Genomic DNA, 21,159 nt, shown 5'->3' with positions numbered 1-21,159 from the left:
CAGCCCGCTGAACAAGGGTATGCCGAAAAATGATCTCCACTGTGATTGGCCTGCCCCGCTAAGCGAGAGGGTGATCTAAAGAGCGTTTACGCCGCCCAACGTCACCCTGACCGCGTCTTTATAAATATCCATCGTTCCCACAGGCCAGGCACTCAGATACCAGACCCTTAAACCGATCTTACTCATCGCCCATTTATCACGACCTTCGCGTCCGCTTGAATCTACAACCCACCCAACTTTCTAAAACCACCTCGCAAAAATGACTGGAGGCAAATCTGGCGGCAAGGCTAGCGGTAGCAAGAACTCGCAATCGTATGGCTCCCTTGTTTACATCAATTTGGCGATTTGATTCTAATATGCAGCTTTAGCCGCTCGTCCAAGGCCGGTCTCGCGTTCCCCGTTGGTCGTGTGCACCGTCTTCTGCGCAAGGGCAACTACGCCCAGCGTGTTGGTGCTGGTGCTCCCGTCTACTTGGCAGCTGTCCTTGAGTACCTCGCTGCCGAGATCCTCGAATTGGCGGGTAACGCTGCCCGCGACAACAAGAAGACCCGTATCATCCCTCGTCACCTCCAGCTCGCCATCCGCAACGATGAGGAGTTGAACAAGCTGTTGGGCCATGTCACCATCGCACAGGGTGGTGTCTTGCCGAACATCCACCAGAGTATGTTTAGTCCGATCATACTGAAAATTGTACACCCCACTGACTGTTCTAGACCTGCTCCCCAAGAAGACTCCCAAGAGTGGCAAGGGCGCCGGTAGCCAGGAGCTGTGAGCGGTTTTTTGTTTGGGTTTATCTTTCGGCGTGGTTTGGTTCTCTTATTGATGTGATAACGGGGTTCTGGACTGGGCACCTTTACGGCTCTGCGTTTATGCTTTAATTTTCCTTTTACCTTTTCAATTTTTTTTTTTTTATGGTTGTACATTATGTCCACGGACATGGATTGATACCGGCAGTTTTCAATTGAAGCCAATATGCACACAAGGTCTACAATGAAATTTGTAAATGCTCCCATTTGGTCTAACTTTGGACTTTTCCCACCCCTCTCTTTTCGAGAGTTCGGCTTACTATTAAGCAACTTTGAATAACAAGATCGATATAGTCGCACCGGGTCGCAAATCCCCCATAGTTCAGTGGCCCTCGGAGTGCGCCCCCGCATCTGTTTTATATTAGTTTGGTGGGGGGACTTTGTCACAGACATGCGAAGCGACATACAGGGTAATTGAGGTGCAGGAAGGTTTCTCTCGTATTTGTTACCTAGTTTGTAGTCAGTAAAAGATTTGGATTAGGATGGAGTTGGCCGTTCTGATGTCACATACCTCCCGGCGCAGTTGGTGCTTTATAGGGGTCGGGATGCTTCCATGTTTCGAGTAGCTTCTCTGTTTCGCGCAGTAGCACCTGTAGTAATCCGCATCAGCAAGCTGCCAGGGAGATTGCGGCAGATCTCAAGATGATACAGAGGTTTGCGAACCTTTTGCTGGCGAGGATCGCGAACGTGCTTGTTAGCATCGAAAAGCGATCTGATGTACACTGCCTGACCACGCCAGATACTTCTGTGGACAGCCCAATCAAGCGACAGCTTCAGAGAGCGCCGGTAGAGTGACCTGGATATATGCTTAGAACGTCTCCAATAGCTTGTTCGTTATTGGACGGCCAACTTACGTGGCAACGTTGGCGGACATCGTGGGCAATTGGAGAACTCCCTCGAGGTTATAGCAATGCCACAGTTCGTAAGCTAATTCGAGAATAGTTGGTCCTGATATTGGAGCTTTCCGGTCGGGGTGGTGTTTTCGTGGGTCGGACTCGCTATGCGCGAGTTGCGGTTCCGTACAGACGCGGGTGTTGAAACTCCAGAAGTACCAAGTTGGTCTTCCCCGGGAGCCGAACTAGTGTAAGAACAATATTCCGTCCGTCTGTTGAATAATATTCCGTCAGTTGCCGGGCGCAGCCAAAGTGCAGGCCTCCCTAAGGAAATCCCGGTTGTCCGGCCCGGGCTCAAGCTCCTAGTCGTACTCTGCTAAAACTTTCGTCACTCCATCCTCCCTCGTTGTATCTGCAGGCGTTCTCAACCGCAAATCAGCCTTGAGGAATTTAGTTCAAGATTTTCGCCAGAAGGTAGCATTATTGTCCAAATAACTGCTGCTTTTCTCTCAATCTATTTATTCTATACTATTGTCTTTTAAATCGCGAACCTCCCGGATTCGCATACTCCCTGCTTGGGCTTATCACCATGGCTTCCCGGTTGCCATTCCACCGTTTCTCCCAACATAGCCTCAAATCAGCCCCTCGCATTAACTATGTCTCCTGTAACCGATGGCTAGGAAGTCGCAGGGGTTTCTCGTCGTTGACGCTTCGGAATCACTCTAAGGGTGTTGCTTGGTCTTCGTCTGGTCTAACGAGCGTGTAAGTTTTGCCGTAAGAACTGGTGGAATTCTTGGGATTGACTGCGTTCTTTTCGCCATGTACTTACGACGTCTTAGTTCCAACGTATCTCGTACCGCCTTGTCCCCGGTTGGGAGATTCCAAATTCGCACTTATGGTATAGCAACCCGCCTTGTTCCTTACGAAGAATGGGGCTGACTTGAGAACGACAGCGGACTCTGTGGTGAAGGTCCCGCAGATGGCGGAATCAATTACTGAGGGCACTTTGAAACAGTTTTCTAAACGTAATGATCCAACATGCCCTTCGTCAATGGAATCTAGCTGACAACGCAGCCAGAGGTTGGGGATTTTGTCGAGCGGGATGAGGAAATTGCTACTATCGAGACCGACAAGGTATTAACAAGAGCTCTGAGCTTGTCACTATCCTAATACTCTTTCGGACATGGAGCTCACGTGTTTCAGATCGACGTGTCTGTCAATGCTCCCGAATCCGGTACCATTAAAGAGTTCCTTGCGAATGAAGAGGACACGGTGACGGTTGGACAGGAGCTTGTCAAATTAGAACTTGGCGGCGCCCCCGAACCCAAGGAGGAGTCCGCTGAAAAGCCCAAGGAGCCTGCGGCCGCAGACAAGCCAAAGTCTCCAGCTCCGGAAGAGACCAAGAAACCCGAGCAGGCAAAGCCTTCGAAGCCAGAGACCGAGGCTCCCAAACAACCTTCAGCCCCCAAGCAGCAACCCCCGGCCTCTAAGCAGCAAACTTCCGAGGAATCTAAGCCCAGCATCGGCGGCCGTGAGGAGAGAAGGGTTTGTTCCTCCGCCTCTTCCACATGCTCTTCACCTTTTTTTTTTTTTTTGGAACAAAGCTGATTTGCGTCTTTCCATGTCATAGGTGAAAATGAACCGAATGAGGTTGAGAATCGCCGAGCGCTTGAAGCAGTCCCAAAATACCGCCGCCTCCCTGACCACATTCAACGAGGTTGATATGTCGTCTTTGATGGAATTCCGGAAACTGTACAAGGATGACGTGCTGAAGAAGACGGGTGTCAAGCTCGGATTCATGAGCGCGTTTTCCAGGGCCTGCGTGTTGGCCATGAAGGATGTCCCTGCGGTCAATGCCTCGATTGAAGGTCCCAACGGTGGTGACACTATTGTCTACCGTGATTATGTTGATATCAGCGTGGCTGTGGCTACTGAAAAGGGCCTCGTTACGCCTGTGGTGCGCAACGCGGAAACAATGAACCTGGTTGGGATTGAGCAAGCCATTGCGGAACTTGGAAAGAAGGTAAGCCGAGTCGCAGCGAACTCCTTCGCCGTCCCAGCAACACCCTCAAAAAAACCCAAGATTTCTCGGAAATCACGTCTAACTGTATGACTTGTTCTAGGCTCGCGACAACAAATTAACTATTGAGGACATGGCTGGTGGCTCTTTCACTATCAGCAATGTGAGCATACGTTCTTACCCCCTGAGAAGTACTTATATGCTAACATCGTTTCAGGGTGGTGTTTTCGGCTCTTTGATGGGTACCCCCATCATCAACCTGCCGCAGACTGGTATGATCACTTCTTCTCCCTTTGCTGAAAGCATCTAATCTGACTGTGTGCAGCTGTTCTTGGGCTCCACGCCATCAAGGACAAGGCAGTGGTCGTGAATGGCAAGATCGAGATTCGCCCTGTATATTTATTTTCCCATATTCTCTCTTCGAGGGTTGCACTAATACTCTGTTAGATGATGTATCTTGCCCTGACTTATGATCACCGACTTTTGGATGGCCGAGAGGCAGTTACCTTCCTTGTTAAGGTTAGTTACACCCACTGCACTACGTTCCAACCATTTGATGCCACTGCTTACCACGAATGCCCTACAGATCAAGGAGTACATCGAGGATCCGCGTCGCATGTTGCTCATCTAGATTGGGCCTGTTCGTCCCATCATGCTAGGCATATTGGAACTCAGGTTTCTTTTGTCTACAGAAGGGATTCCCGATCAATTTTGTAGATTAATATTGTGTAAAGAAGTTCAAACTCCAGAGCCATGTCACTGTGTCACAGGGGGCATTGTTCAGATGGGGGTTGGGGGAGTTGTTGCTGGTGAAATTGCAAGTTCGTCGTCACAATTCTGTTCTCATACATAGTATATAAACTTTATGTATGCATATAAAACTGTGTTCTTATCGCATTCCTACCTTATGTTTCAACAATTGTGTCTCTTCGCGGCTCATTCCAGATAGTGCCCCTCTTTCGAGCTGTATGAGGATTGGCGGTTCCAAAACCTGCATCAAATCTGACACAAACTCCAACAGATAGGCCTCAAATTGGCGGGCGCCATTCTCCGTGAGTAGGCCCTCCTGGTGGTCCGTACATGAGGCTTTGTCTACTAGGGAAGCCACAAACTTGACAGTCGACTGTCGCAAATCGGGTGTCTGGCCTAGCGCCTCAGAAGCCCAGGTAAGGTATTTGCTCGGATCCACTCCCCCGGACAGTTGGTACTCCTCGAGTGCGGCTTGTGCGATGAATTGGGCTGTTATCTCCGCTTTTCTTGATTCCGACACTATGGCGTGCGCGACGTTGCATAGGGTCTCGAATTCTGCCGCGGCCTTTGTGACAGCACGCGAGGCGCCCGTTGCTGTTATTGATTGGAACTCTGCTGTGAGAGGGTATGAGTATTGCCAGCGGCTTTGGGTCTCCAATGTTGCGGGGTTCCCACTGTGTAAAGGCGGCAGTTGAGCATCGGAGACGATGTTTTGATCCGGCCCTGTGTAGCGGTAGAATGCAGTGATGACATTCAAGAGCTGGATCTTGATTCGTAGGTCATTGGTAATTTCTTCGGAAGACGAAGCTGAGGATATGGGTTGGTCAGCGATGCTCAATTGTCAAATGAACTTTTAAGGAAGAGGGTAGGAATGTCGTGGGGATTGCCTCAGTTCCGAAACATACTCTCAATCGTATCGACCAGCCACCCGATATTGAGATCCCAATCACAGTCCAGTTCTTCGTTCTCTACTTTCTTGGAGTGGAGGATTCTAGATATGTTGATGCACAGGAGATAGTCCAATAACATGACATGGACATCGTGTTGGGTATCTGGATCGGCTGTTGCAGGTTGCATACTGTACGAAGGAGGTTGATTGATGAACCGCAGCCATTGGGGCCGAGGGTCGTAGATCTCTTCTGCTACTGCATGCCGTAGCGGCCTATTGAGGTTGGTTGGGATTTGTCGGTTCTAGGTGTGTTTAATGGCGATTGTTGCTCTGTGTGTAGTGTGTACCTTTTTTTTGGTGGGCACTGGTGTTTGTTCGCGACCACCGATTGATCTACCGTTTCCAGGTTAGGTCACCCGCAGTCTGTTCCACTCTGCCTGTGGTTCTATGCAGCTAATTCAACGACTACTTTTTAGACTTGGCCGATTTACGCAAATATCACTTGCCGAAAATCCTATTATGATGATGATTCGTAGGTGGAGTATCATTCACGAGCTGTGTTTGCTGGTGGGTTATTAGACTTGGCAGTTGGCTTGTGTGAAGTTCGCAAATTATACTTGTTCTACGGACGGACATGGTGTATTGTATAGCTCCGTCTTGCTATAGCTGTAGAAGTGCTACCACCATTTATCTGGATGTCTATAAATCCCCTACGACTTTGGGCAGATACGGTACTCGAAATTATCGATATTATTGGGTTGTTTGATATTGTCCATGCTTTGGGGTATGGTGGTGGTACAACCATCCGCTCCGTACATGCATGTACACCAGATATATATCTCTCTCGAGGTTCAGTAAAGTAGGCAGCTAACCCTTTCAATCAACACAGTGCAGCTTTGGTCTCTAGTTTTGAAAATTCACATCTTTGATATAAGAATATATATATAGACAGATACACTACAAACAACTCATACAAAAGGAAACATGACACCTAGAAAGACGCCCTACACCCAAACATCACAGAGAGTTTAGGAAACCCACGGTGACCCGTAGATGACTAAGTACGCACCAACCACCATGCTAACCCTGAGGGGCAAGACCATGGCTCTGTATAAGCCATGAGAGGTTGTATAGGTAATGAGGGGTTGTATCAATGGAACATGTGACACCTGATATCGGGTTGACGTCACAAGCGCTGGCGGCCATTAAGCCCACAACTCTGGAGCAGAATCTCAGTCCACGGCTGATGAACATCATGTTTGTATAGCTACGGCATCTTCAAACACTTTTTGCTTAAAGCAGACCTCGCACTACTTCACCAATCCCCACTCACAGGCCGCCGGAAATTGCGACTGCTACATGCTCAAGAAAGCCATCCACCGTGCCACAAGATCGTACAGCACAAAAAGAACAAACCACACGATGGCGTGGTACTGTTCAGGGTCCAGCAACTCGGAGATGATCGACAACCTGTATAGGACCGGGTTGATCAAGAATGAACAGGTGAAAGACGCCATGCTCAAGGTGAGGGTCCTACAGCCCAGACGATGGTCCTCAAATGCCAGCAGCACAGGCTGGCAGCACAATTCCCGGCGAGCATCTTCCACGAATGGGTGTACGTATGATATTCTGATCCTGTGATTCCAGGTTGACAGGGGCCACTATGCCCCTTCAAGGCCATACTCGGACTCCCCGCAGTCGATCGGACACAGTGCGACGATATCTGCTCCGCACATGCACGGACACGCGTGCGAATACCTCATTGATTTCATAAAGCCTGGCTCTCGGGTGCTGGACATTGGATCCGGATCTGGCTACCTGACCCACGTCCTCGCTAACCTTGCCACCGGTCCGGAGGACGCCAATGGCGGGTGTGTGATCGGAGTAGATCATATCCAGGAGCTCGTTGATCTGGCAAATCACAATATGCGCAAGTCGGAGCAGGGCCGCAGCTTACTAGACAGCGGCAAGGTGAAATTTGTCACTGCGGATGGTCGCTTGGGGTGGAAAGATGGAGCGCCGTATGATGCCATCCATGTTGGCGCGGCGGCAGAAGAGCTCCATCCTGTGTTGATGGAACAACTTCGGGCTCCGGGGCGGATGTTTATCCCCGTTGCGTCTGCCGGTGAAGGCGGACGGCGAGGGAGTCTTGGTTTTGGTGGTGGGCAGTATATCTGGGTAGTGGACAAGAAGGAGGATGGCTCGGTGCATAAGGAGAAGGTACTGCAAGTTAGTTACGTGCCTCTGACGGATCCACCGAGGAGATAGGCCATGGAGTTAGTTTTCCGCTACTTGAATGAACTAAGACTGCAATGCCATATAGTAAACATGCCAACAATTAAGTGGTGCAAACAGGTAACTAGCCAACATGAACGCCAAAAGTAATATGGCAAAAGAAACAAAGTCACAAAGACACCAGTCCGACCCGCATCAGGAGTGTCATCGGAAAGGAAAACCACCCCGGAAGTTGAATCCCTGACCAGAATACTTGAACTGGGGGCCACCCTGCTGATAAAAGAATTGTTGACCACCCCCGCCACCAAACGGACTCCCTTGGAACGGATTTCCCCGTTGAGACTCCGGATCGTTTGGATCGTCGCCGTTGTCGTAACGCTCCCTGAGTTCCGCACTCGACAGGACTTCGTAAGCTTCGTTGATAGAAGCCATTTTTTTCTCGGCTTCCTCCTTCGGGACACCCTGGGAGGTCGTCTTGTCGGGGTGATGCTGTTTTGTCAACTGCCGATAGGCCTTCTTGATTGTTCGGTCATCAGCGTCGCGGCTGACACCCAAGACCTTGTAGTAGTCCTTTTGCTTTGAACGCCTCTGGAGAGTATGTGCTTTTTGTAAAAGTGTCTGGCATTCCTTGCAGCTTGGATGGTGTTCCCGCGCCTGATTGAGTATGTTCATGGCCTCATCAAAGCGATCCTCATCAATAGCCACCTGTCCTTTGTATAATAGCGCTGGCAGGGAATGGGGGTTTAACTCAAGGGCCTCAGAACAATACCCAGAAGCCTTCTTCAACATGTGTGTCTTCATAGGAGGTTAGTCTCATCCAATAAACTTTGCCCATTGCAAGGAAGGGGGTTACGAACCTCGCGGTAAGCCTCGCAAGTCCGTTCGACCAAGGAGGCATATAGATTGTTAGGGGCCATGGGATGAATATGCCCGGCTGTCCTTGCTTCTGCGACATCCTCTTTGACATCCTCGAGAAGCCCACTTTCTCCGCCCGCCCCGACTATCAGATTGATGACATTATTGAATTTCCGGGATTCCACAAAGTCTCCCAGTCGCTGTATCCGCTTGGCTAGCTGCTTCTCTCTCCGATAGAGTTTATTGCACGGTTTCGAATCAGGGTCCGAGTGCAAGCACTTGCGAATCTGCGCGAGACCACGGTCGTTGTCCCCAATGGCATAGAACAGAGTCGACGATATCTGTAGATGGGGTTCTACCAAACCAGGGGAGATATGTAGCGCACGAACAAGATCACTGAGCCCTTCTTCAATCTCACCCCTCTCTAAATGGCAATGTGCCCGAGCTTGTCGCAAGGGGAGATACGAGTTTGCTCTCATGATGGCCACATTTGCTTGACTGACGCAGGTTTCCCAGGCGCCCTGTTTCTCGGCGTTAAGGGCGGAGACCATCGCATCTCGTGCCTCCTGGATTTCCCTTGATTCATCCGATGACTTTTTGCCGGCATTTTCAAGATCACTCAAAGCGCCTTCCCAGTTTGCGGAGTTGGCCCTGAGGCGAGCTCGTTGAACCAGGGCGCTTTCGAAATCTGGCTTCAGCTGTAAGACCCGATCGAAATCGCTAAGAGCCTGTGTGTTCTTTCCGAGGGAGAGGTAGGCGGCGGCTCGTTGGAAGACGGTCAAGTAGTTCTTGGGATCTCTTGAGACGGCGGCGTCGAAATATAGAAGGGCGTCGCTGGGGGAGCCGCCTGCAAGGTGTGTCTTTGCGGAAGCGATCAAGGACGCAAGCGGGGTGTCGGCGGGTATCGAGGATGCCTGCAGGCCGTGCGCAGTTGATAGACACCCGAGGACAACGACGAGGGATCCCAGCGAGATATGCATTTTGAATATGAGATTTGGTGTACTGGTTTCGAAGGGGACAAGTTCAGCGCAGAGAGAGCATAGTATTGATATAACCACCTGGAAGTAATACCAGAAAAGATTGATGGAGGTTTCAAGCTCATAAATCAGAATTGCAGTGGCAGCGACGAGACCATTAAGAGGCCATAGATCAAGTTACATGGTCAAATGGCAGCCACAACAGCATCAAGTAGTGAAGATAGATAAAGAAGTCCTAGCGGCTGGCGGAACTATCCAGTCTGGCCTTTACGCCGTCATACGTGTACTGTCTTACTGTCGTGTACAGGATTACCTGTCCTTTTCATACCAGATGACTAAAATACATAGTTAATTACGCCGGTGTCTTCCGCATCGTACAGCAGTCCATCGCCCATATTGCATGGAGATTTGCTGCTCTTGATACGTTGGTATTCAGTACTATATACATCTACAACAAATCGCGATGTGGAATCTACAATGCAATACGGAGGAGTTGTTTGTCGACCGATAAATCCCCGCCTGCGCAGCCAATGTCAACACAGTTCGGCCACCCATTGCGGTTTCTATAATACAGGAAACGCCCCCCAAAAATACAACCGTAAGTTTAGCCAATACACCCCAAATATGTAAACCATAAGCACTGCTCGATATCTCCTCTCTTCTCAGGGCTATGCATGCTTAGAAGGTCAAGAATCCTACGGTATCGAAAGCCTTATGAGAAGGGCAAGTACTGCACATGTGCAAGAGGCCTGAGGGGCTTAGATACGGGCACGTTAGCTTCTTCGGCAAGACTGACGGCCAGGTCTATGAAATACTCCGCTTAGACTCGCCTGGCACACCAGACTGCTATATAGACGCGTAACGCATCTTGCTTACCGACTGACCTACAATGGGTGAGGATGGTGTTCTTATCTGGGGAAGCGACATTTCCTTTGCGCGTCCGACTAGTTTGCGGATGGATAGATGTGCACATATTTGGTGATTGAATTCTATCCGAATGGTAGACACATTAATTACACCTTGCCTCGAACCCAGTGGCATGTTTGGCACACCATCCAGAACATTAGATGTATCGTTTCTCAGGGTCTAAGGTATCGAGCAGCTCCATAGATTTTTCGTACCTGTTAACAGTCAGTCAGTGTACGGTTCTTCAGAGGTAAGGTAGGCTTTGGCAAGACGAACATGGTGAATACGATGCCCCCGCTCAAGATGAGCCGTGCAAGACGAGGAACAGCGCCGGACCATAAAGTCGTGAACCCTTCATCCTTGAGAATCTTGGTTGCACAGACGAAGCTGTTTCGATAGAATTTACTGGCTTCGAGAGATTGCATCCTGTTATCGTGTTAGCTGCTATCGCCGTGCTTATCAGTTTTATTTCGGGAACTCACCTAGTCTTGACCGTATCAAGCGGTTGTGTGACGTAACTATGGGAGATAGATGTCAGCGTCTCCTGTTTCCTGGCGGGTTGCAGTCTCCGGCTAGGAATATCATCTTACACCGTGATAAGACCAGCCATTCCGCCCAGGGCGAAAGTGCTCATTGTTCCTAGCTTCTCGCCAGGCGCGACATAGCCCTCGGCCATCTGCCTCAACATGGTGTAGCTCGAGAACCGCGTTGCCGAATTGGCGGCTTGCCTTGCAGTCGTAGGAACAAACCCTTGGAAGAATCCTTTCACACCTCGCTCCTGGAATATGAGCTTGCTACCGTGTAAAAACCCGCGCATGCGAGGCTTAGCCGACTTCCGGTCGTCAATACTGCGCGCGTTCTCCGTTAGCATCAAGTCCGAATGGGCGGTACTTGTGGTCTCAGCCGGTATTGACGAACATTTGCGTTTTAATGCTTTCGAATGGCGTGACTGCCAAAAGAGACTCTGTAAAACCAGCTCCAAAGCCCGCAACCACAGTCTTCGGGCCCGAAATCTTGCCATTTTCGTCTTGGAGGAGGGACTTGAGGAAGTCAAAGGCGACAAAACCTAGATTCAAACGACGATAAGCGGGGATCTGCCCATAGTGTATACATTGGCTGGTTAATAGGTGACTTACGAATACCTGCCTTCGCGGAGTTTCCAATAATCAGTGTAGTACACCCCGCATACCATTGGCTTCCGAATGGGGGCCATGGTAGCTTCTTGCCATCTGGCAACCTCCGGTTTAGTTGCGTGCGAGTTTTGGCAACTGGTTGCTTGATTAGCTTCGTCGGGTTCGAATTCAGTCAAGACTTACACTCAGCGGGGTATGTGATCGCTATTTTGATTGTTAGCAATCCCGTGCGACTCAGAAAAGATGCCAGTTGGTAGGAACGAGTCGTTACCGATTTCCACAGCTCCTGCAGAAGAGCCCGCGAGGATGGAGCGCAAACTGCTAGGCTATCAATTAGTTAGTGGACATCCATCGGAGGATTGAGAGTCCTTTACTTTTTGCGTCTGATTCTTTTCTGTGGTCGCCATTGTGTAATAAATCCCAATTGGCCAAAAAAAGGGCAGTTGTTCTCTATATTGCAGGCAGTCGTTCCGCTGGGTCGAAGTTTAAGACCAGAGAGGTCCGATAGCGCAATTGCAGCTAACCGGGTCGGGTCGGTGGCTCTGGCTCCGAGGTCTGAAGGATTAGAGGGATTCCGGGAGACCCCGACTTAAATCGGCTCGACATACCCCGGACCCACCGACTTTTATCGGCAACTAGATACTCGATGGTCTTGATAGCAGTTCGGGTTGTTGATTGACCTGGTTGCTGTTTAGAGATTGGCATATTATGAAATAGGGGTGTCTTCGGTGGGAAGTGCCGTCTTCAATCAATTTTTTTTTTTTTTTTTTTTTCACATACTCGCTTCTAGTCATCATCTATCAAGCACGCCTGCTAGAGAATCGGCGTGCCCTTGGCGAGTGAAACAGGATGACTTTATTGCCTCACGTAGTGTCTGTTGTCTGTAGGTATGTGGTGATCTGTGTAATTGCCAATGTGATATTGTATGTTGTATGGAGGGTTCAGTTGATAAACTGTCTGGGCAACGACGTTGGAGACCGTTTTCAACCAGGAAGAGAAATCGTAGTTTACAGAAGGAGAGGAGGATATTACAAGGCATGTCAGTACAATTGACTGACAGCCCTGGCATCCGGCACAGACAGCTGCGCGGTTTCCTGTGGAGGGGATAATTCATTGTCAATTTGAAGATGCTAACAATACCACTATTGTTGCTGGATGTAGCCATCTCTTATATCCCCTCGCATTTCTCACATTTTCTCTAGTCCTGCTTCCCCAATCTCGAAGACCGTCACCTCGAGGCTTCATGCGATTCCATACCCCCCAATTCTTCTTCTGTTTTCTTGAATGTATTTTCTTCTCACCCCCCCTCTTTTTTTGTTCATATTTTTCTTGTTTTCTTACTCTCTCCTGTCTCCTTGCCTCCTCCCCCCCCTCTCCTTCTTTTCCCTTTTCTTTTCGTCATTTTAACTTCGTTCCTCTGATTTCCCTTTCGTTCCCTTCCCAGGTGGTTTGGGATCTTGGTTCTCGTACTTGTTGCCCGCTGTCCACTGCCGAGAAAATGAAACCCCCGAGGACACCCATTCTGACATCGACGCAAACCACATATGGACAGAGGCAGGACCAGAGACAGAGATAGAGAAAACATGGAAACAAAGTTCAGGTCGCCATGGGGTGGTTTGACCATGCAGACTCGTATACGGACAACGATTCAGACCGTGACACAATCAACCAGAGGAGATGGTCTTGCGCAACATCTTCAAGCATTTGATGCACTGTGAGCCCAACTTTTGAGGGCTGAAGTGGAACAAATGACGCATCGAACCAAAGGAGAGGAAAAATAACGAGCAGAATAATAATAAAAAAAAATACAGTCCAGAGAAGGATGAACTCTGACTGTCCGAGCGATCTGGATGATATCGAATTCCCAACTCCACCCACGGGAATATAGGGTTGTCAAGAAGCAAAAGAGAACGTTATCTGCTCCCTGATGAACAAGTCGGCTCGTGGCAGTCCACAAACATTATAACAAAGAGCTGCACCACTGACTCCGATGCTCGAAAACGCCATTATCCGTAAGTAAAAACCGAAGGATGTAGTCGTAGGTAATCGTATGTACAAGAAGGTGGATTGTCGAGATAAGGAGGAAAGACGAGCATGCATAACGCAGAAACTGGGGTCGAGGACGTTATTTGAACGCTAATGGAGGTACTAGCAAGGGCATCATCAATCAGAAGTCACAAGCCAGCCCCTAAAATGAAATTGAGATGAGACACCGATGCCGAAACACTGTCAAGACATCGTGTTACCGAAATAACTGAACACGGCGCGAAAGAAGAGCAAGCGAGGCGCATAATCAGCTCCATGGAACGTAGAGATAGCGAATTTGTGGAAGTTTTTATTGAAAAGATAGGAAGGCGGAAGGCGGAAGGCGGAAGAGGGAGGGGCACCATCGTCATAAACACATGCACAAGAGAAATCGAGGATGACCAAAAGCTGCAGGGCAAGAGACACCGATAACAAGCCGGATATATTGATCAAAGAATTATAATGCTTGTGCAGCTTGGGAGTTGGCGCCTTGCTGACCCTGGGAAGGACCAAATCTGTCTCCTTGACCGTGAGCGCCGCGACGTTGACCCTGACCCTGTCCCCGGCCTCGGTACGAGCCCCGCCCGCGATTGAATTGCTGGTTTCCACCACCTGGATGATGGTTGCGGCGTTCTCCGGGGCCTGCGCTGGTGTTGGTTTGCTGTGTTAGGGCGGGGTTGGAAATTGGACGCGGGATGGTATCCGGAGACTCGTAGACGTAGAGCTTCTTATCGATATTCTGGGGGATAGGCTGGATTTCTGTTCCCAACTCCTGTTCGATCTTGTACAAGTTGAAGCGGTCTTCCCAGTTGATCAGATTGATTGCAAGACCAAGGTGCCCGAAACGACCTGATCGGCCAATTCGATGAAGATAGGTCTCGGCATTTTTCGGGAAATCGAAGTTGATGACAACGTTCACGGCTTGGATGTCGATACCCCGAGTAAGAAGATCCGAACAGACCAGATTACGGCATACGCCGTTCCGGAAATCGTGGAAAACCCGGTTACGATGTTGCTGGAGCATTCTGGCGTGTGAATAGAAGCATGAATAGCCCAATTCCGTAATCTTCTTCGCAAGTAATTCCACGCGGTTTGTAGAGTTGCAGAAGATAATCGACTGGTTGATTTGAAGCTTGGAGAAGAGAGTGTTCAGGCAGTGAACTTTTTGCTTCTCTTCCACAAAAGCGTAGTACTGAGTTATGCCGCGGAGTGTGAGTTCATCCATAAGGTTGATTTCATAAGGATTACGCATGTGCCGATCCTGTAGATGATGTTAGCCACACATTCTGGACAGATGACCAAACGCAGATATGACGATTGTACCTTGAAAGACTTGACGATCATTGGGAATGTCGCACTAAAAAGCATCACCTGGCGGTCCTTGGGGTGGAATGACAACAACTGTTCAATGACCGGGGTGAATTCGGGAGACAGTAGCTTGTCAGCCTCATCCATGACGAAAGTAGGGCACTCGGTAAGCTCTGCTACGCCCTTGCTCGCTAGATCAAGGACTCTGCCAGGAGTTCCGACGAGAATGTGGACCGCATCGTTCAGTCTGATGATATCATCCATCAACCCAGTCCCACCGGTGGTAACCATCACGTTGATTCCCAGATGTTTACCGAGTGTCTTGCAGACGTGAGATGTCTGAAGTGCAAGCTCTCTCGTAGGAACAAGGATAAGAGCCTGAGTTTTTGTGCTCTTGGGATTGATGCGCTCCAAAGTAGGGATGACGAAGGCAGCTGTTTTGCCGGTGCCGTTCTTTGCTCGAGCCAAGATGTCTCTGCCGGTAAGGGCAACTGGTATCGTTTCTTCTTGGATAGGGGATGGCTTTTCGAACCCAGCCTCGAAGATACCCATCATAAGCTCACGTTTGATGTAGAAATCCTCAAATTCAAGACCTTTCGTAGCTGTTACGTCCTAGATTCAGATTAGACCTCGGGGAACAATAAGCGAAGGTAGCCGAAGACAAACCTCCGTTTGTGGCCTTCCATCCTTAATAGGTGCATTGATTTGTTCTTTCCATTTTGCATCCGTATTTGCTCCCCTAACAAAAGAAACCGTGAGTACTTTGAAAGCGTACAATGCCAATGGAGCACCAAAGGCCAACATACCCCAAACTAGTGTTGTTGAGCTGCGAGGCAAGAGCGTCGGCCATGGTGATCAACTATTTCAAATAACGGGGACCAGTGGTTGTATTATCTTCACGTCCCGCCCTCGACCGAATGCGGTGGATTTTGGAGATAATTATCGATTGTGCAAGGGAGTATTGATGTGCACAAAGTGTCGAGTCCAGGTGGTTGGGCAAGTAAAAAAAGGCTCGAGTATAGAAGGAGATAGTAGGTTTGGTGTTTCGACACAGGCAATCGGCTGTGGTAGCGGCTGGCGATCTTGAAAAGCCCAAGATTGAAATCCAAGTTTGGTATTTGGAAGTGGACCCAGGCGGTGTGGGCGGAGATTCCTTCTTTCACACCAGAAGACGAGAATAGACAGGGCGAAGGAGAGATAAGTTGGGGTTGTCTTGCTCTTAGGTGCAAGCTGTTGATTGACAATAAGTGTCAACTGTTTTCAGTGAGGTAAAGAAGTATGTTCCAGGTTTTGAGAGGAGAAGAAAGTTATCGAGGAAGTTTGAGACCAGAGTAATCTTCAGAGGGTTTTTTGCAAGCAAATTTCTCACTGCGGGGGAAGGTAGTGGAGAGTAGCCAGTGGTTTAGACGAACAGGCAAAGAAAAAGAAAATCAAACTAGTGTGGCTTATCTCACAATGGAGTGCAACAGTGCAAGGTTATTATCAAGAAATTGGGGGTTTCGTTTGAGAGAGGGTGTAGAAGAAGAGACTTGGAACACAACAGACAGATCTTCCATCATACCATCTCCAGTCCCCCCATTAGTCATTATGACTAGGCCAGGTACAGGTGTAATGTGTATAGTGCCCGCCGGAGTCGCCGGGGCCACAGGGTTCGCCCTCGCCCTTGCCGCAGCGAGTCCTACCGGCTGTACAGTACTTGGAAGTACGTGTAGATACCAGACTTCTTGTATAGACTGCTTGTGATTCTGATGATATTATCATTCAAATATACGGATTTCTCTCTTCACATATCTCCCATTGGGTCTGCTTTACCATTTTTTGATTCTATTGTATCGGATCTGGTTCCTTTTGCTGGCTTGTTCCTATGCGAGTTCCAAACATGACTTCCAGAGTAGGTGTTTCGCTCATCAAAGTGGCACGCTAAATTACAAAAGCAGTTTGCTCACCCTAAAAAGGCTTCGCGCAACGACAATGCCCAATGAACAAATGTCTAAAAAGCCAACCTTGTCTGTCCTCGTTCTGGTTCTGCCAATCTAAAGGGGGGACGTTAGTTAGGTCGTTCGCCATATGCGCTCATCTGGGACTTACTCCTTCACTCGAACATCAGGGGCTAAACTGATCTCACTTCTCGATCCTGGTGTGATGAGTATAAATTGCCGTCCAATTGAGCGCCGGGCGGCGAGCATCTATCTTGAATTAGCGATTACATCACGGATCGAGGTTAAGACAGAGGGGTCTCACAAGCATATCGATGGCCATTTTTCTGTTAATGTGATCCATGTAGACGTCACTGTAGATTTGATGTTAGTCATTGTCTATTTGACAAAGGGCCTCATCCACATACAACTCGTCTAAGCAGCGTATTGGAGAACCCATGGCTTCCCAAAGGGCCAATAGAAGGCAAACTTGTGAGAATGACTTTTCGCCGCCGGATAGCGTTCTTGCGCCACGCCCGGTACTATTGTCTTTCGTTATATCAGGCTCCACCTACAGGACTGTTAGGCTGTGGAGATATAGAACGGGTTTACAAGATTACATACCTGAAGGTCAAGAAGTTTACCCTCATGGTCAGTTAGAAGACGACCTCGGAAGCTTCTTTCGCTCAAAAGGTACGTAAACTGAGCCTTCGCACGAGATGAAATGTGCGATCTAAAGATTTTCCAGCGTTTTTGCCGATGTTCGAGAGTGGCCTTGAGGACCTGTGCGCATTGAAATTTAGCACAGAAGACCAAGCATAACCGAAGAGATGCGAACGGAGGCAAGAAGGATATTAGAAACGTACATCAGCAAGCAACCTGAATTCCTCTACTTGTTTCAATGCACGTTCGTAAGCAGTGGCCGCTTCTCTGGCATCGGCAGCAATTGCCTCTCGCGATGCCCCCAATCTGAAAAAGAAGAAAAAAGAGAAAGGATCAGCAAGAGATCGGAGACAGTTGCGTTCTTACTTACTGCTGATTGCAACGTTCGATATCTTTATGGAGCCGCTCGAGCTTCTTGTCTAGACTGGCAGCGGTTTCGCCCTCATCGATTGTGACCCTTGGTGAAACCAAACTGGCCTTCTCGATAAACTCGACAATACGCGCAGAAGTCTCCTCTTTCTCGCGTGATAACTTGTCCTTGTGTTCCTTGAGGCTCCGAAGTTGTTCGATCGCCTGGTTTTTCTGACTGAAAATCTTTCGGCGCTTATCCGTAACCATTAGTTCTTCACTCTGAGCAACACGAAGTTCTTCCTGTAATGCAGCGATGTTGGCATCTTTAGCGGCAAGTTCCTGCTTTACCGCTTTCAGTTTCTTCATCATATCATCCATAGCGTCAGCACTATCTTTCAATGAATTTTCATTCAGCTGCTTTTCTTCTTCAGCTTCCTTGAGAGTCGTTCGCAGCAAATCCATTTGCCCGTCCTCGACCTTATCTTTGTCGAACGCTTCGGTCAGTGCGTCGACATGGTCCTCTTTTCGCTGCATCGCGGCTCGCAGTGAACTCGATTCTCTGTCATGTCTCACTTTTTGCTGTTTGCAAGTTTCTAGATGAGACCGGGCGGAACGGAGCTGCTGCTCTAGATTTCCAACCATGCGTCGAAGGTCCGCAACAACATTACGTTGGACTCTGAGAGTGGTTGTCAGTATAATGGCAGACAGTCGGGGTACAATCCAAAAGAATCACTTGATTTGATCAGCCAGATCGGATTTCATCCGTGGGCTTCCGGTATAAACAGAAACAGGTGCTTGGCTTGGTTCACCTGACCGGCTGTATGACAGATGGATGCCTCTTCTTCGGTCTGTTTGATCAATGCAATAGCACCGCTTCACATTCCTCGGGCGCGGTCCATCAAAGAGAACCGAAGTTGCTTCCTCCAAGTTCTCAATAAGTAGCATTTGCTCGATACCATGATTGATGATAAGTTGTCGACGGACCAGATCATTGTCGATCTAAAATATCCCAATTAGATTACGTCTTAGGTACACACGGGGGCACTAACCTGCAAGACACGCAACGTTGTATTGAACTGAGAATCAGGTTCATGCTCCGATGTATCAATGTGACCATTGCTTCCGATGAAGATGGGACACACACTTCCAAATGGTTAGAACACAGCACGTATGACAGGGTAAGAGATATGGAAACTAACCAATTGACCCTTTGCATGACATTTGTCAAAATATTCATGTCTCTCTTGGAGGTGACAATGAAACTGTTCAAAGTCCCTCCAAGTGAATTCTCGAGGATCGATGACCATTCAGGTTTCAGCAGAGTTATGTGATTCCCAATGGGGCCCACAGGCGGCACCGTAAATGATTTTTCTTGTTGAAGCGCTCTGAGGAGGGCTGGCATCCTTTCATGATATCCCGACCTTTGGGCTCCACCTTCTTTGTTCAGATTGCGAAGGACGGCTTCCGCCTGCTCAACGTCGGCTTTAGCTTTATTGACTGGAATAGTAGCGGATTTGACGCCTGCCTCAGCATCTGCTACTTCACGCGACAGACGATCTGTATCAAGCTGATGCTCTTCTGACCGTGTACGGGCTTCAAGCATTTCTGCTTTGGCTTGTTCAAGCTCTTCCTGCTTCTGTGTGACACTGCCACCACTGATATTAGCTAGCCGCTGGTTTTCCTGGTCAATTTTCTCTTGCGCTTCACTGAGCCGTGTTTCCGCTGCCTTGAGGTAGTCTCTTATCTGACGTTGCTCGGCCTAACGATGTTGGTCAGTGCGAGCCGTGAAATATGCGTATTGGGAAGCAGACCTGCAAATCATGACGCCCACTCATTTGCTCATTCCATTTTGTTTTAATCTCTTCCTTTTCACTTTCGGCCTGCTCGACCGCTGAAGTGGCTTGCCGAACATATTCTGCCGCGGTTTCATTTTCCTCTGCTGCATCTTGGATTTCGACATCAAACTGTCCGACTCCAGCTTCATCATCAGAAATTTTGGCGTCGATTTTCGCAAGTTCGTGGTCAAAGGCGTCCCTTGCCTGTTTTCTTATCAGAGACACGGACAAACGTTGAAATTTCTAGAAAAAACTCTTACCCTCTCTTGCTCCTCGACCTGAGCCCAAGCCATTTGATTGCGAACCTCTCTAACTCGGCCCCTCAAGGACTCATGCTGATCAGACACGTCCAGTCTGTGCCGGGCGTCATCTCTGCGTCGCTCTAAAACACTGATGTCTTGCTCCCTGCTTCTGAGTTTCTCTAAAATTTGGTCGGCAGATTCTTCAATGAGCCGGTAGTCTTGGTCTAGTTGTTCCAGCTGGACTCCCTTCACAAAGAATTTGTACTTTTCGGCAGGACTTGACGAGCTGAGGAATTGTCGAGCCATGTCCTGTGAAAGGACATTCATAGGGTTGTCGAATTGTAATGTAAAGAAATCGATGATAGAGTCTAGCTCAGCCTTCTTGGTTGAAACAATGCGGCCATTCTCCGCCTTTATTTTGAAACCACTTGTACCGCTTTTTGTGAAGTTGCGCTCTATGATGATCGAATTCCCGTAATCATCTGGCAAATAGGCCCCTTCTCCTCTATTCTTGATGCGGACAACAATGGTTGCGCTCCTGGAAAGACGATATCAGAGATTGCAGGCCCAAAGGTAGACTACCATACTTACTCCCTGCCCTCCTTGATGAAGCTTTTAAGACTTTGTCCACGATTGGTGGCAGATGCCTTACCACCCAAACAGAGAGTTATTCCGGTGAGTACCGCGCTCTTGCCGCTGCCATTCTTGCCCACAATGAAGTTGATCAACGGCCCAAGTTCGACACAGAAGTGGTCATGGCACATGAAATTGTAACACTCGACGCGCTCAAGGATTCCATGCTCGGCGGGAACGTTTGGCTCATCGCTTGCAAACGAGTATTTCTCTTGGATCCCTTGCGTCGCCCTTAACTCCAGAGCGTCTTCATTTTCGTCGAGAGATTCGGCTATCGAGGGCGGTCTCTGCTCGGATTCGTCGTTGTTGGTTTCGGTGTCGTCCACGCTGCTCCAGGAACCTGACCTGCGTCGCTTTCGCTTGATGTCCAAGTCAACTCAAACCGTCTTTTTTCCTTGCCACGGGGGTTTTCTGCTCACAGAATGAGAGGAGTTAGCGACCGAACCCCTACCGTCTTCATCGGTATCACCAGGTTCCGAAGACACTTGCTGCGAACGCTTCAGCGATGATGACATCACGTAGATAGCTTCAGAATTTTGATCGCATTGCACATGTCAGAGGTTTCTAAGAAGACATGAGGGAAAAGTTGCATCAGTCAATCTTTTTGGCGCTGTGCCAATGTGATTCATTGTTGATTGAGGGGAATAAAGGCACTGCGCCGCGTCTCGTGTCTCCGGGGCCCACGCGTGAAAGACTAACCTAAAACGGTATTAATGACCCAGCTGCGGCGAGCCCGACCCAGGGTTCCAGCAGCGCCCACAGGCCCCGACAAAGAACAAGAA

At 49.0% G+C, this 21,159-nt stretch overlaps 10 protein-coding genes across 10 annotated transcripts; 4 read left to right on the top strand and 6 right to left on the bottom strand.

Annotated features, from left to right (window-relative positions):
* The first annotated feature begins 35 nt into the window (after positions 1-35).
* On the top strand, positions 36-982 carry BDW47DRAFT_103599 (histone H2A). The gene is made up of 3 exons (XM_024812114.1): positions 36-312; positions 369-661; positions 714-982. Exons 1-3 carry the CDS (start codon positions 260-262, stop codon positions 770-772), a joined length of 405 nt encoding a protein of 134 aa, XP_024673410.1. The 5' UTR covers positions 36-259; the 3' UTR covers positions 773-982.
* BDW47DRAFT_103598 (NADH dehydrogenase [ubiquinone] 1 beta subcomplex subunit 9) lies at positions 942-1,910 on the bottom strand. Its single transcript, XM_024812113.1, has 5 exons — positions 1,661-1,910; positions 1,470-1,602; positions 1,318-1,396; positions 1,214-1,255; positions 942-1,157 (listed from the first exon to the last, which is right to left on the bottom strand). Exons 1-5 carry the CDS (start codon positions 1,678-1,680, stop codon positions 1,129-1,131), a joined length of 303 nt encoding a protein of 100 aa, XP_024673409.1. The 5' UTR covers positions 1,681-1,910; the 3' UTR covers positions 942-1,128.
* Positions 1,911-1,932: 22 nt separating this feature from the next.
* On the top strand, positions 1,933-4,700 carry BDW47DRAFT_131006 (putative dihydrolipoamide succinyltransferase). Its single transcript, XM_024817222.1, has 11 exons — positions 1,933-2,401; positions 2,479-2,537; positions 2,593-2,664; positions 2,718-2,773; positions 2,843-3,184; positions 3,270-3,662; positions 3,763-3,822; positions 3,877-3,931; positions 3,985-4,052; positions 4,107-4,178; positions 4,246-4,700. The coding sequence occupies exons 1-11, from the start codon at positions 2,229-2,231 to the stop codon at positions 4,288-4,290; spliced, it is 1,395 nt and encodes a 464-aa protein (XP_024673408.1). The 5' UTR covers positions 1,933-2,228; the 3' UTR covers positions 4,291-4,700.
* On the bottom strand, positions 4,463-5,605 carry BDW47DRAFT_15814 (uncharacterized protein). Its single transcript, XM_024818334.1, has 3 exons — positions 5,315-5,605; positions 5,085-5,216; positions 4,463-5,024 (listed from the first exon to the last, which is right to left on the bottom strand). The coding sequence occupies exons 1-3, from the start codon at positions 5,484-5,486 to the stop codon at positions 4,549-4,551; spliced, it is 780 nt and encodes a 259-aa protein (XP_024673407.1). The 5' UTR covers positions 5,487-5,605; the 3' UTR covers positions 4,463-4,548.
* An 837-nt stretch (positions 5,606-6,442) lies between these two features.
* BDW47DRAFT_103591 (protein-L-isoaspartate O-methyltransferase) lies at positions 6,443-7,642 on the top strand. The gene is made up of 2 exons (XM_024812112.1): positions 6,443-6,822; positions 6,946-7,642. Exons 1-2 carry the CDS (start codon positions 6,658-6,660, stop codon positions 7,564-7,566), a joined length of 786 nt encoding a protein of 261 aa, XP_024673406.1. The 5' UTR covers positions 6,443-6,657; the 3' UTR covers positions 7,567-7,642.
* Positions 7,643-9,568, bottom strand: BDW47DRAFT_103590 (DnaJ and TPR domain protein). Its single transcript, XM_024812111.1, has 2 exons — positions 8,391-9,568; positions 7,643-8,328 (listed from the first exon to the last, which is right to left on the bottom strand). The coding sequence occupies exons 1-2, from the start codon at positions 9,366-9,368 to the stop codon at positions 7,738-7,740; spliced, it is 1,569 nt and encodes a 522-aa protein (XP_024673405.1). The 5' UTR covers positions 9,369-9,568; the 3' UTR covers positions 7,643-7,737.
* Positions 9,569-10,302: 734 nt separating this feature from the next.
* On the bottom strand, positions 10,303-11,945 carry BDW47DRAFT_103589 (putative mitochondrial tricarboxylate transporter (Ctp)). Its single transcript, XM_024812110.1, has 9 exons — positions 11,779-11,945; positions 11,676-11,730; positions 11,588-11,608; positions 11,408-11,539; positions 11,190-11,337; positions 10,862-11,119; positions 10,754-10,789; positions 10,548-10,697; positions 10,303-10,486 (listed from the first exon to the last, which is right to left on the bottom strand). The coding sequence occupies exons 1-9, from the start codon at positions 11,809-11,811 to the stop codon at positions 10,429-10,431; spliced, it is 891 nt and encodes a 296-aa protein (XP_024673404.1). The 5' UTR covers positions 11,812-11,945; the 3' UTR covers positions 10,303-10,428.
* Positions 11,946-12,509: 564 nt separating this feature from the next.
* Positions 12,510-13,138, top strand: BDW47DRAFT_15653 (uncharacterized protein). Its single transcript, XM_024818333.1, has one exon. It carries the CDS (start codon positions 12,648-12,650, stop codon positions 12,978-12,980), a length of 333 nt encoding a protein of 110 aa, XP_024673403.1. The 5' UTR covers positions 12,510-12,647; the 3' UTR covers positions 12,981-13,138.
* Positions 13,139-13,886: 748 nt separating this feature from the next.
* Positions 13,887-15,587, bottom strand: dhh1 (DExD/H-box ATP-dependent RNA helicase DHH1; the record flags this gene model as incomplete). The annotated part of the gene is made up of 3 exons (XM_024816296.1): positions 13,887-14,690; positions 14,753-15,349; positions 15,513-15,587. 3 exons carry the CDS (start codon positions 15,585-15,587, stop codon positions 13,887-13,889), a joined length of 1,476 nt encoding a protein of 491 aa, XP_024673402.1.
* Positions 15,588-16,432: 845 nt separating this feature from the next.
* On the bottom strand, positions 16,433-20,986 carry BDW47DRAFT_103583 (DNA repair protein SMC6). Its single transcript, XM_024812109.1, has 14 exons — positions 20,797-20,986; positions 20,336-20,736; positions 19,763-20,282; positions 19,479-19,706; positions 18,867-19,426; positions 18,717-18,810; positions 18,401-18,666; positions 17,687-18,343; positions 17,520-17,622; positions 17,278-17,436; positions 17,082-17,224; positions 16,979-17,027; positions 16,826-16,923; positions 16,433-16,770 (listed from the first exon to the last, which is right to left on the bottom strand). Exons 1-14 carry the CDS (start codon positions 20,890-20,892, stop codon positions 16,728-16,730), a joined length of 3,417 nt encoding a protein of 1,138 aa, XP_024673401.1. The 5' UTR covers positions 20,893-20,986; the 3' UTR covers positions 16,433-16,727.
* Between the last annotated feature and the right edge of the window lie 173 nt (positions 20,987-21,159).

Source organism: Aspergillus candidus, assembly GCF_002847045.1.
Source record: "Aspergillus candidus strain CBS 102.13 unplaced genomic scaffold BDW47scaffold_14, whole genome shotgun sequence".
NCBI classification, from domain to species: domain Eukaryota; kingdom Fungi; phylum Ascomycota; class Eurotiomycetes; order Eurotiales; family Aspergillaceae; genus Aspergillus; species Aspergillus candidus.
The sequence above is the reverse complement of the archived record's forward strand: the minus strand, read 5'-3'. Positions and strand labels throughout refer to the sequence as shown.